We start from the raw sequence: 12,593 nt of genomic DNA, 5'->3' as shown, positions 1-12,593 counted from the left end.
AAGGTGTATTAAATGAGGTTAGTCTGCCTTTAATATTGTCCTTAGTTGCAGATTTGTGTGTCTGTCTTCAGACACACTCACTCACTCACACGTTCCATCTTTTTTTGTCTGAAATTGTCAAATGACTGTTATACTTTTTTGAAGGAAAGAATTGATATACATTCTAATCTACCTTGTTGATAGTAGTCATTAGAAGAGAGAACAAATACATCATTGTGAACTAAAACCATTTCACATTTTAAAATGTGCGTGAAATATTGTCTCTTGTCCATATGTGGTATGGCATAGTTACTGGAGTGTCTTAACACTGATATCCCTATACTGACACTTCAGACTTACAATAAGAGAACGTATCTTGTGGAAAATGAAGAGAAACATCAGGCATCAGAATTTTTGTTACATAGATTCATTTCATCCATGACATTTCACCTGTAATAAAATATTATTTATTCCATGGTATACCTCTGCATCCTATAGCATTCTCTTATTGATAAGTACTGATGGAATCAACTTCTGTTATGAGCTAAATTGGAAATAAAAGTTTCTGAATAGATATTAAATTCTCTGCTACTAATTTAATAGTTGTGCTGTATATAGCAACATGCATTTTCCAAATTCAGGTATTTTTTTCAGGTTAACACTCAGAAGTTATATTAGTTGACAGTTCTGCAATGTTCAGGACTGTTAGTTTCATTAGAAAGTCAGTGGGCAATATTAAAGTAAACTAGTCTTGCTCTTCTTTATCAGATGGCAGAGATGAGTGGATTCAAATTTGGGGAAGATACAGCAGAAAAAAATGAGGAGTACGGCACTAAAGTTTCTTGAAAATCAATCTGTCTTAAAAGTCTTGATCTCCCCAAGAGCTAGGGCTTTAATGTTATAAGCATATAATTATTGTGGTACTATCCCATAAATACAGGAAATTGCTTCAAACAATGTAATTGTTGTTATGATACTAAATTACTCCAAAGGAAATGGCAAATATTTGTTTTCTAGTGGATATAGATCCTTTTTAGAATGAAAGAGCCTATAAAGCATAAGTGAATGTGCATATCTGCAACTTCGTCTATATTATTACTTAAAATCAGTGTCAAAACTAATACATTTTAGTCTTTTCTTAGAATGAGTTGTATTTAAACCATTGTGATTGACCTGCTACTTCACTACCACTAAGTCAATGACTTAGTGCATTTAAAAGTCCGATTTTTAGTAGTTATACGTACATCTATCTTTGAATAAAGCACTGTGATGAGTAACATTGCTTCTGTAAGTTATGCCTAGAGCTGCCTGATTTTAAATTCGCTGCATGACATATTTTGACATCTTGTTCCAAAGTTTTAAGTCGTCATATTGTAGCTGTGATAGTCCAGATACATGAGAGACACAAGGTTTGTTAGGGAGAGCTAATGTTTGTGTTAGTATAGCTGGTACAAGTGGAAAATCTAGACGAGTTTTTAGCATATACTGCTTCATTTGTTGAAGGCATTAGAGCTACATTTCTAACAGCATATACAGCTGATGTTACATTTGTGATGTCCAAGATTAAAGTAACTCTTTCTGTATATTTTTTCTGGATCTCTCTTCTCCATGAAATGGAAGGTGGAGTAGTTAGTTATTCCCCCTTTCTGGCTTTTTCTGCTATATGTCATCTGTTAGTCCCTGCTAAGATTGTGTTCTCTTTCTCTGCCTTGCATGTCCTGGCATCTGCTGCTCTCATCCTCCTAGCTAGATTTTTGACTTCTTTCATTAAGGTTTCCTCTGCAGAGAATTTGTATGGCTAAGTAGCTGGTTTGTTTTGACTGCTATTTCTCAAGTTGATGCTTTTCATCTCCTTGTTGCCTTTTGCTCCCATAAACAAAAGTACCAAGCTAGCTCCTGTTTATACATTCTATTGCAAGCTAGTTCTCCTGGTACAACAGAAACCTAATTGACTGAGTAGTGCTCTTTGGCAGCGGTACAGAGCAAGTGGTAAGTAACAGTATAGAGTCAAATTCGATAAAAGCAAATTCAAACGTGATTAATTATAACCCCTGGTATGTGAATGAGGAGATGAAAATATCCTGGTTTGTTTGATTATTATACTTCTCAAGACGTGAGATGTGATCCTGTGAATGGTGGTAGAATCCATGTGTAGGTCTCGGCTGTATGTTGGAAAAGGTACAACCTGAGGCCAGAAAAAATCTCAAACAGGAAAGATTATCCACCATTTGAGGAAAAAAATTAAAAGAAAGAGTGACTTGTCATATCCTGCTCTCTTCAGGATGTCTTTCTGAAAAGTGTGTTTTAAACAAGCTGAAATCAAATGTGGAGGCTGTTGAGTGAAACTTAGTGGTTTGTGATGTACATGGTCTTTCCAGTTGCTGACCATCAGAGGCAGAAGATGTACGTCTACATGCAGGAACACATATTGCACCGATGCTGCATCTGGTGTTGACAAATGCCAGCAGAGCTTACCTACATAGAGCAAGTCTTCCAATATCCCACATACAGTCACATCTCTGTTGTATGGTGATTATTTCAGTAAAACAGATAAGTCAGTGTTCTGCAGTGTGAAACTGATTTTTAATTTTTTTTAATTCTCAAGAGCTCTGCAAGAAAACCCAAAAGTAAAGATAAAAGCTTTCCATGGGACTGCTTATTACAAAAAAGTGAGTGAAAAATCATGTAGGCAAACATCTACTTTCACAGTGGAAATTCTGATAGTTTTGCAATAACGGAAGTCTTTTCTGTCCTTTGAAAATACCACAAAATCTGAAGAAGAAATTTTCACTTCATAGTCTTGATCAAGATGAGAATATTTCTCAGTACTTGGTGGAGTTGCATGTTTTAATATGTTTTTTTAACCCTCTCTCTAATGAAGAGATTGATTGTCAATCTAATCTCTATTCAAGTCCTAAATATTTATTAAGCTGCATAAAATCAGTCTAAGTTAAGCAGTGATTTTCTTTTACTCTCTTTTTGAATTTTGCATGTTGACAAAAATAATTTTATAAAAGCCTTTAACAAAGTTAGAAATATTACAGATAATGAATCAAGGGTCATATGAATATGACACATTATATTAGTCGAGCTGCATTAGATACTTGACTTATTAATCTTTCAGGTGTGACAGATAGACAAAACAGCAATAAAATTGGATGAAACAGATAGTAACACATTTGTGTATAACCTTTTGATTTTGACCTGCAGGAGAATCCCAATCCCCACATAGCATTCCAGAAAGTGCCACGGCCCACGGAGGGCTCCCACTTGCGGGTCCACATCCTCCCCTTCCCCCGGATCAACGAATGCCGGGTGCAGGAGCTCCTTCAGGAAGGTCTCACAAGGAGTCAGGGTGCCCCCTCTGCCACCCGTGGGGACAAGAAGTGCGTGGTTCCAGCAGGTCCCCCTGTTGGTATGTTTACTGGTTCCCTGACTTACCTATTTGTCTTCCTGTCTCGTAAGTTGAATATATAGTTAGCATGGCTGCCATGTGTTGCTCCCAACTTCACGTTAGTACAGTATTTTTAGTGATCGTAGTAACCTTTAGTAAATAGACTTGCCTGTTTGCCTTTGCAGTTTTAAAAGCCCTTTTGTGTCAACCTTTACTAAGAAGTCAAACATCCAGAGTGTGAGTGACATAATTACTAAAAATAAAAAAGGATTTGATCTGAGTTAGACTGAACTATTACATTAGATACTGTCTACTCATCTAGGTTTGATGAATATCACCGTAGGCTACTTGTAGTACTGGCTGAACCAAGCTTTGAACTGTTAGGGTTTCTCCTTTGACACTAATGGAAGACACATAAATTACTCTAAAAAGGCAAGGAACAAACATAACATCCATCTCAAAATAAATATACCTATATTTAAATATAAAGAACATTGTAGGCCTGTCAATTTTATTTTAATGCCAGAAAAATTCTATTAGTCATAGTCATATTTATCAATGTGAATTTGTTGTAAACAAGTATGTTTAGTAAACTTGCAGGACACATGAAGCTGGCAGAGCTTGCAGAACTTACAAAGGATGACGTTAGAAATCAAATCAGTCTTGAGAAATTGGAGATGTAGTGTCTAGTCTCTGCTGAATTTTGTCCTTCTCTACTGTTTTTCTTCAAATAAAGTATTGCACTTGCATGGACATGATCAGCTGACTAGGCAACAGTTCTTCAGAAATTAATTTGGAGATTATAATGATCATAGGGCAAACATGACCCAACTATATAAAGCTATTGCAAAAAAGACAGACATCTTAGTAGGATGTATTAACAGGAGTACAGTCAGTGAAGCCCATGGAGAAATTCTTTCATTGTACCCAGTAAGACCTCAGCTGGACTGTTTGTATCCATTTTTGGACACTGGAGGACTGTCTCCATTTTTGGTTCTGTTGGAGGGAGTCCAGAAGAAAGCAACAAGAATGACCAGTGGTCTGGAGAATGTGACCTACAAGGAAAGATGGAGAGTTGTTTAGACTGAAAAAGAGAAGACTGAGGGAACACATAATAGCAGTCTTCAGTTACGTAAGAGGCTGTTAAAATAAAAAGGGAATGATGTGTAGTGATAAGAAATAATGGATTTAATTGCAGCCCAAAACTAGAGGAAAAACTTCTGAAAATGAGGACTGTGAGGCAGTTGAATGGATTTCTTGTGAAGCCATGGAGTCTCTGTTAGCACAGAACTTCGGGAACATATTAGGCAGACATGAGAAATAACATAAATACAGTTGATCCTGTCTAGAGACAGCAGGATGTACTAGATGGCCTCTTGAGGCCCCTTCCAGCCCTGTTTCTCTTTGGGTTTATGTAAGAAGAGGATGAACTCTATTCACCTGCCTTTGCTGTTGACTCTATCATTGAATGTGTTACAGAAAATTTAATGGGTATGTGCTTGTGCTCTCTTGTCTATCTTTAAAAGACTAGATGCAAGAGGTTTTCTTTCTTAATAAGTTAATTTTTATGTCAAAGTTCCAGGTTGGGTTTTTTTTTTTCCCAAGGGACAGCTTTCACACTCATACTTTCTGCTGTCCTGTGTGTCAAAATTCTTGGATATTAGGAGCTCATTATCTGTAAGAAGGGCATATTCTGCATTTATATTCTATTTACTTGATACTAAAGAGAAAAAGAGAATGTTAGTTTTTCCATTCTGAATTTTCTTGAAAATTCAGAGCAAAACATTAAGAAAATAATCTTTAGATCTTGACAAATTGGAATCTTGATAAGAGAACAGGTTTGTCAGGTTTTATTCCATGTCATATGAATTATTTATGAAAAAATAGTTATCTACTGCTACAAAATATGCAAGCCTATGTAGTGCACTGCAGAACACACACACATGTATATATTTTTTTTATTATTAATTTGTATTTATTTATAAATTTCAGTAATATGTTAGTGGTTGGAATCTCTTTGTGCCTGTATGAGACAAATAGAACAAGTAGCAAAGAGAATCAACTGCTCTAGTTAAAATTCAGAGCACTCTCTTTTTCAGATAGTGTAGGAAAACCAAAGATTTAGGATCTTAATGTTCCTATCTGTATATGCCTACTAACGGTATTTGCTTAACAGAACAAAATGGAGGACGCATTAATTTTTATTTTTTTTTTTTTAAAAAGAACTTTCTGGTATTCTTTGTGGTTCTTGCAGAAGACATTTCACAGATGTATATTCTTTTTCTTTGTTAGTTTCCATAATGGAAAAAGGAAGCACAATTTTCAACAGTGCACAAAGGCTGGAAGTTGTTAGAAACTGCATCTCATTCATTTTTGAAAACAAATTTTTGGAGACTGAAAAGGTAATAAAATAAAATTTTAACTTTTCCAAATAAGCCTCTGTTCTGCTAATGAGTGAAAAGAGACTGACCTTGTCACAAAGTACATTTTTTAAGTCTTGTTTCAAATATTAATGACTATCTTAACCAATTAAATGAATGAAGTAAGCAATAAAACTAGTCATCTAAGTGTAATACTGTTATGTAATATGAAGCTAATGGATTTGAAAACCTGGTTGTAATACTACATGAGTGTGTTGATGCCCTTTTTGCTAATTTATATTACCATTATAAATAATACTGTCCACATGATTTTTTTAAGAGGGGTGTACATTGGTCTAGCAGTATTGATTAGGGGGAATGTAAACAGAAGGCATTCATAGATGTTTCGGTGTTTGTCAACCAGTGCTCTTTTGAAATTTTTAGTACAGTAAATTTTGCTGATTTTAAAGAAATCAATAATTTGATAGAACTCAGAGGGGAATGTAAATGTTTGGCATGTCTGTCTTCACTGAAATGTAGTGGTGAGTTGTCATCCTTGACATCCTTATTTTTTCACATTAGGAAGTTGCCAGGCTTTGTAGATTCTATCCATAAAGGTTTCAGTTATTGATTCTAGAACAATCACTCAAACTTACACTCATATCTAATTCTACATATGAAAATGACTGTAAAATTATTTTAAGATTTATTTTTTTTTTTTTTTATTTCTCGGAAAAGTATCACCTGTTTATCTCTGAGGCTGTGCAGCTCAAGATAGAAAATGAGCATTTCTTGTTTTACAAGTTACGTTACAGAAATGCATATGGGAAAAATCCTAATAAAATGTGTAGTTCTTTAAAAAGAGTTTTGGTGCATGTGTAACACCAGTTTTTAACCTCTTTCAACTTACAGGCACTTGAAAATTTCAGTAGTTTTTTGTCCCCTTGCATGGTAGATTTGTCCTTAACAGGCTGCCTTTTCTTAGTTATCTGTTACTACCCATTAAATCTAGTCTAAAGGGCCACAGTTGATAATCAATGATGTAGCACTGGCTGCATCTATAAAACATTGATATTCTGTTGACACAGTTTTTAGGGCAAACTGTGTAACAGTCTTGTGGCCTTATTGCCATGGGAGGTATGCCACTTCTACAGCCATTTGTCATTCACTGCTTATCAAAAAACATGCTGGTTGGCCTTGATAGGCTAACTTGAGCCTGGCTGGTACAGATTAGAGCACTTGCTCTCATGCACAATAGTCCATTTCTGATTTCACATCCATTCAATGCCTGTCCGTATTCAATCATTTCTATTTGCAGGTGTAGATGAGAAACGCTGTTTAATGGGAAAAATGTAATACTTAATAACTCAAGCTAAATCAACTGTTATGTGAAAGTTTGATATTCAAGGTAATGAGTGATTTCCAAAGTTATTCTTTACTATACTGTCACTTGCAGTTTCTTAATAAAGAGTGAATGATATTCAGTATGAATAATGCCATTTTATTTCATTTTCGTAAAGTTAGATTTTCTTCTCTCCAGACCCTGCCGGCCGCTCTGAGAGCTCTAAAAGGAAAGGCAGCTCGGCACTGCTTGACCCAGGAGTTAGGCCTGCATGTTAAACAAAATCGAGCAATACTGGACCATCAGCAGTTTGACTACGTTGTGCGAATGATGAACTGTGCTTTGCAGGTACAGTGCATGAAGGTTTTGACTTTTGTTTGTTTTGTTGTTATGATAAACAAAAAATTGTTTAGTGATGTGGAGAAGCAAATTACTTAAATTATAGGACCATGTGCTAGAATGGTGTAGCAGATACTACTTGACAGTGGATTTAAGGTATTTTGTTGTTGAAAGAATAAAGGATAAAATGCCCAGGTCTATACAGATCTGCCTGATACAAAAAACAGGAAGAAAACTGTTCACATTATTAATAATTTAGATGTAATTTAGTTTTTATAAGTATTGAAGTGATTTATCTTAATGGCTTGAAGTACTTTTTTACTGAGTGGGTGTTAGCTTTTCCAGATCATTTTCAACTCTGAGCTCATAAAATGTGTCACTCACTGCTCAGTTAAAAAAAAACGCAAGTTTGTCCTCTTTGTCATCACAAGTGCTAACATATTTCAAGAAGAAAGCATACTTTCCACTTCCATGTAGTTCTGCTTGTCCTGTTGACATCTTAGTTTGTCAGAGACTCACTGAAGGTGTTTGCAGTTCATCTACTAATTTATTCTACTGATGAATTGAATAATTTTGTGCTGAATAGACATCAACATATGGTGGCAGAGTAAAATATGTGGACAACTTCTTTTGACTTTCCTTTGAATAATTGTTGTTTTAGATTTACTTGTTCACAATTCGTTGTCCAGAAATGTTTTATAGACATCAGTGTTTTCAGTCTGATATCTGAGAATGTAATAGCATTTTTTAAAATTTGTAATATGATTACATTTGGTTATAATTTCCCTCCTTGCCCCTGTCTAAGTTATTGTATCAAATTAGTGAATTGATTGAGACATTAGTATTTTAACCCCACTCACCTCTAACCTAAAAGCCGCTGAAATGATTTTGCAGCAGTTTGTTGACCCATACTTTTAAAAAGGTGAGTGCTAAATACAGCTTTCACTTAAGTATAGAAATAAATTAGCATTGACTGAACAAATGCTACCTCAGGTCACCATCAAATATAAGTTTTAGTGTCTGTTGTATTTTGTGTTTGTTCACAGTAGATATTTTTCTACTGTTCGGAACAAAATTCAACTTTGCCTGAGAAGTGGTCTTTGGAGTAAAATTATCTACAATTAGTAGATTAAAACTGAAGTCAGTTGGCAAAAATTACACAGCATGTACCAGAGTGTGCTTTTTTGGCACAGGCATTGGCCTTTTCCAAGCTCTAAGTTTAGCCTCAGAGTTGGAAGAAAACTTGAAGTTGTCTGTGAAACTGTATTTCTCTGCCCAAAGTCATGACCAATGGAATACCTGCTGTGTATTCCAGAGTTAGAAATTTTCTTTCAAACCAGGAAGGAGCATTGTCTAGATGTGCCACAGTTTTTGCTTCTATTTTTTTGATTGTTCCTGGGTTAAAAAAATAGATATGTGTTTAAACAATAGGAACAAAATACAAATCCCCTTTGTTTGCTGTATCTTAGTACAAAACAGATGGCAGAGGAAAATGGGGAGTTGAGGAAATTTTCTTTGCTGAGGAAAGAAATACTGACATTATCTTTTAATAAAGCAATAAAATCCGATTTTTGTTTAGGAGATAAATGTTATTTTTCTTCCCAGTGACTTGAAGACCCAAGAACCTTAATGTTCATAGAAATGAATGTGTCTGAAGTCTTACTGAAGTTAAAATAGAATGTTTTTTTTCTCAGTAAAACTGGCAAATACAACTCAATTCATGCAGAGTAAACAGATAGATCAAGGAAGGAGGCACAGTTTTTATGCTTTCCCCCCCCCAACATTATTTTCATATCTTTGAAAATATAAAATGGAAGTTTCCATTTCTCAGGAGTAAGCTTGGCCAGTATGAAAACATCTGAACTCCTGACACTGGGCAGCTATTTAGAAGCAAGTATTTAGCACATTTACTTTTATGACGCATGAAATTATTTATTAAGTTAAAAGCATGATTTATAATTTGTCCATGCACTTTGCTCAATTGTATTTGGAACAATGTGTGAATGTTGACATTTTGGAGCTTCCCTGTAGCAGTTCAAGAAAAAAGTACATTATCAAGACTTTAAGTTTGCCCTTGCTGCAGTGGGGCTCAGCAAGTCAGCATTTTGCTCTAGAGACATGAATTCTGTTAGCTGCAGGTCGTAAGACCAAATAATTTAAACAGTGTCTTTTAAAAAGATACAAAAATCTAATTTAAGAAATGTGGTCTTAACTGGAAATGTACTCAAGATTTAGGGAAATACTGCATTAATTATGATGGAATTTTCTGGGTAGTTAGACTACAGTATTGCTTTGAGACCTCACCGATCTGCTGGAATTCTAGAAACTGTCTCAGTCTTACCACCAAATGTCTTGTCACAGATTTTTCTGTTAACGTTATTGCATGTTCCCATTGGCTTCTGTAATATACAAACTGGAATGTTGCTGTGGCCAGGAGGCATATAGCAGCTGCTGCAGAAGCTGAGAGGAGGGGAAGGTGCCGGGCATTATCGAGAGGTTGGGCAGAGCCCTGGCTCTCTGCTGTGTACACACTGGGTTGAGCTGGGGTGAGTGGGCAGCAAGCCCCAGCCTGATGGTTGTCCCTGGGAAATACGTCGCTGCTGGCTCGCCTGCTCGTGCAGATAGGAAATCTGATGCTCCCCAGCGACCAAACCTCTGCTACTCATAATGTGAATTGTTGAAGACCATGTGTATTTCAAGAGATACAGGTTAGCCATTTCTGAAAAGTGTATTTTGAACAAGAAACTATTATTGGCATGTACTGAATTCTTTGTCTTACTGGGAACAGTGCCACATATTACAAAACTAGGAAGATTGCATGCTGCAAGTTTATTGCAGATCCCTCTGTTACTATTCAAGACTTGCCTGGTTGTTTAGTGTCAGGCTTTTTCTTTTAATAGAATGTATTCTCTTGTTTTACTGGAGTCCATAAAAATAAATGTCAGATGCTTTTTCAGAGCTTCTGTATACTCGTTTCATAGATGAAGAGCAGTACGTTAACAAAATGCTAGTAATAATCCCTCCATGTATATTGTTGCTGGTCTCATTATATCTGGTGCGACATGGCTGCTACCAGTGCTTGAGAACATGTTAAGGAAGAAGAATAAAATATTCATACAGTTGCTTAAGGTTAATAACTGTTTTATTTCAGTGAAAAATTACTTAGGCTGTATTTCCCCAAGTATCCAATCTCTAGCCATTTTGCAACTGGGAGGAAGGGAGGATGGTATTCTACTGATTTCTCCAGAGATGGCAAAACTTGGGCTTTCCAGATCTCTGGTGTTTGTCAGCTTGAGTCTCACAGTCCAATAGTGGCATTCTTTTGCACTATTCTTCTTTAGATAGATAATGGGCAGGACTTCACTGCAAATTTTTAATAGGCCTATGATCTATGGAATAGTACAACAGAGTTTCATATTAATCTGCCTTATTTAGCAGGTAGGCAGCTGCATGTCAAGCCTTGTGGTAGACTTTAGGTGACAAATACGTTTAAGGTAAGGCATGATGCAGTTAGTTGATACCAAAGTGTTAAAAACATGCTTTATTATGTCTCTGTGTCTGAGAAGTATTGACAGCCTACTGCTGCTGAAATTAAAATGAAGGAAGTATTTCTGATCGTTCTTAGTAGCAGGAAGATCAAAATTACATAGATATTGTATTGCCACTGATTAAAGTAGATGTCTTTGATTGAGGGCAGTCAAATCCCCAGTTATTTGCTTTTGTCTCTGCTAGGAGTTGTCATTGGCACTTCCTAAAAACTTTATTGTCATGCCCTGAGTAAGAATTTTTCTCTTGACAAATAATATACTCTGACAAGCATTTAAATCAGCCTGTGATCACTAATTGGTAGTGATTAATATCTGTGATAGCAAAGCAGAAGCATTATGTTCTGCTCCACATGTTGTATAACTAAATTACTATTAAAAGCCATCTACAATGTTGTGAATGCTTAATATATTGACAATCTATTCATGCAGATAGCACTGTATTGAGAAAAATGTGAAATTCTTTCTATAGAAACTATTTCCGCCGCGTTTGCTATCTGTGTTTGCCTCAGAATAATTTGCAAGCACTCATAAATTCCTATTTAAAAAGTTGATTTCCCTTTAATTTTCTGTGATGAAATGCTGTTCTCTGACATTTCAGAGAAGACTACTTAACTTTTTTGCAACTGAAGAGCCTATTTTTACCAGAGAAACACTTCTTCTATGTAATTATTTTTCCAGCCACACAGTGTATTTTTAATACTTGTTAAGAAATAATGGCAAAAACCGTCTCAAGGCTCAATTTGCATACTTCCCCATTAATTTATTACAAACATGACTTGTCCAGATTTTCACTTGTCTGTCTGATTTTACTCTGGCAGCAGCAAGTGAACTCTATTTTGTAATGTAGTAGCACTTAATTTGATAAAATGGTAGTCAAGGCAAAAAGAGGCCCAAAGATGGTAACTGCTCCCACAGTATAGGTGGAGAATACTTGATAATCAGAAACAATTTTTATGTTAAAAAGACATTCTAAACAATTTGCATAAAATACTTAACAGTAACACTAAGACTTCCTAAAAAATATTTTTCTGGGGAAAGATTCACTTCACATAATGCAGGACTATGAACTAGATTCCTTTGGTACTTGGAACAGATAAAACTTTTTGTTTAAAAAGAACAACTCCAAAGCTACAATATGGCAATATAACATTGCCTCTGTAAGGTGTTGGTCCGTAATATTGCCCAACTGCATAGTAACGCTTTTCTTTGGCAAATGTGGGTCAAATTGGAAAACACATGTGCCCCAGACATCTGGAGTACTTAATGTGGTTAGAGTGAGAATAAGATGCCTAAAACTGCTAAATACATAAATCCTTTCAAAATCCTGGTCTTTAGATGTAGGAGAGGGATGAGGTCTTCTAATGATGTGATTTAATCTGGCAGCCTACAGTGCTGTTTAGGACCTCGTTTGCTCCAGTGTCACGTCTGCGTGAATATGCTTGTGTTGTACCAGTGTAACTGAGGAAACATCTTTAAGAGTAGCCAAATTATTCATCATTTTAGTGCTTTAGATAATTTCTAATAGATTGCTAGGGCTTTCTGTAGTGGCAACAAGCAGACGTTGATCTTTCAAATAGAGTATACTGAGCATACTTATACTAATACTATAAGTATACTACTTGTAAGTATAC

At 35.7% G+C, this 12,593-nt stretch overlaps 1 protein-coding gene across 7 annotated transcripts in view; it reads left to right on the top strand.

Moving 5' to 3' along the window:
* Positions 1-12,593, top strand: part of SBF2 (SET binding factor 2) — a 302,250-nt gene that overhangs the window by 192,583 nt on the left and 97,074 nt on the right. For all 7 annotated transcript variants that reach the window (XM_074884270.1, XM_074884274.1, XM_074884273.1 and 4 more), the window contains 3 exons: positions 3,190-3,394; positions 5,666-5,775; positions 7,274-7,423. In XM_074884270.1, the coding sequence (XP_074740371.1) occupies positions 3,190-3,394; positions 5,666-5,775; positions 7,274-7,423 (465 nt within the window). The remainder of the gene's footprint in view (positions 1-3,189; positions 3,395-5,665; positions 5,776-7,273; positions 7,424-12,593) is intronic.

The sequence above is a fragment of the Strix uralensis genome, chromosome 15, assembly GCF_047716275.1.
Source record: "Strix uralensis isolate ZFMK-TIS-50842 chromosome 15, bStrUra1, whole genome shotgun sequence".
NCBI classification, from domain to species: domain Eukaryota; kingdom Metazoa; phylum Chordata; class Aves; order Strigiformes; family Strigidae; genus Strix; species Strix uralensis.
This window is presented reverse-complemented; position numbering and strand designations above follow the sequence as displayed.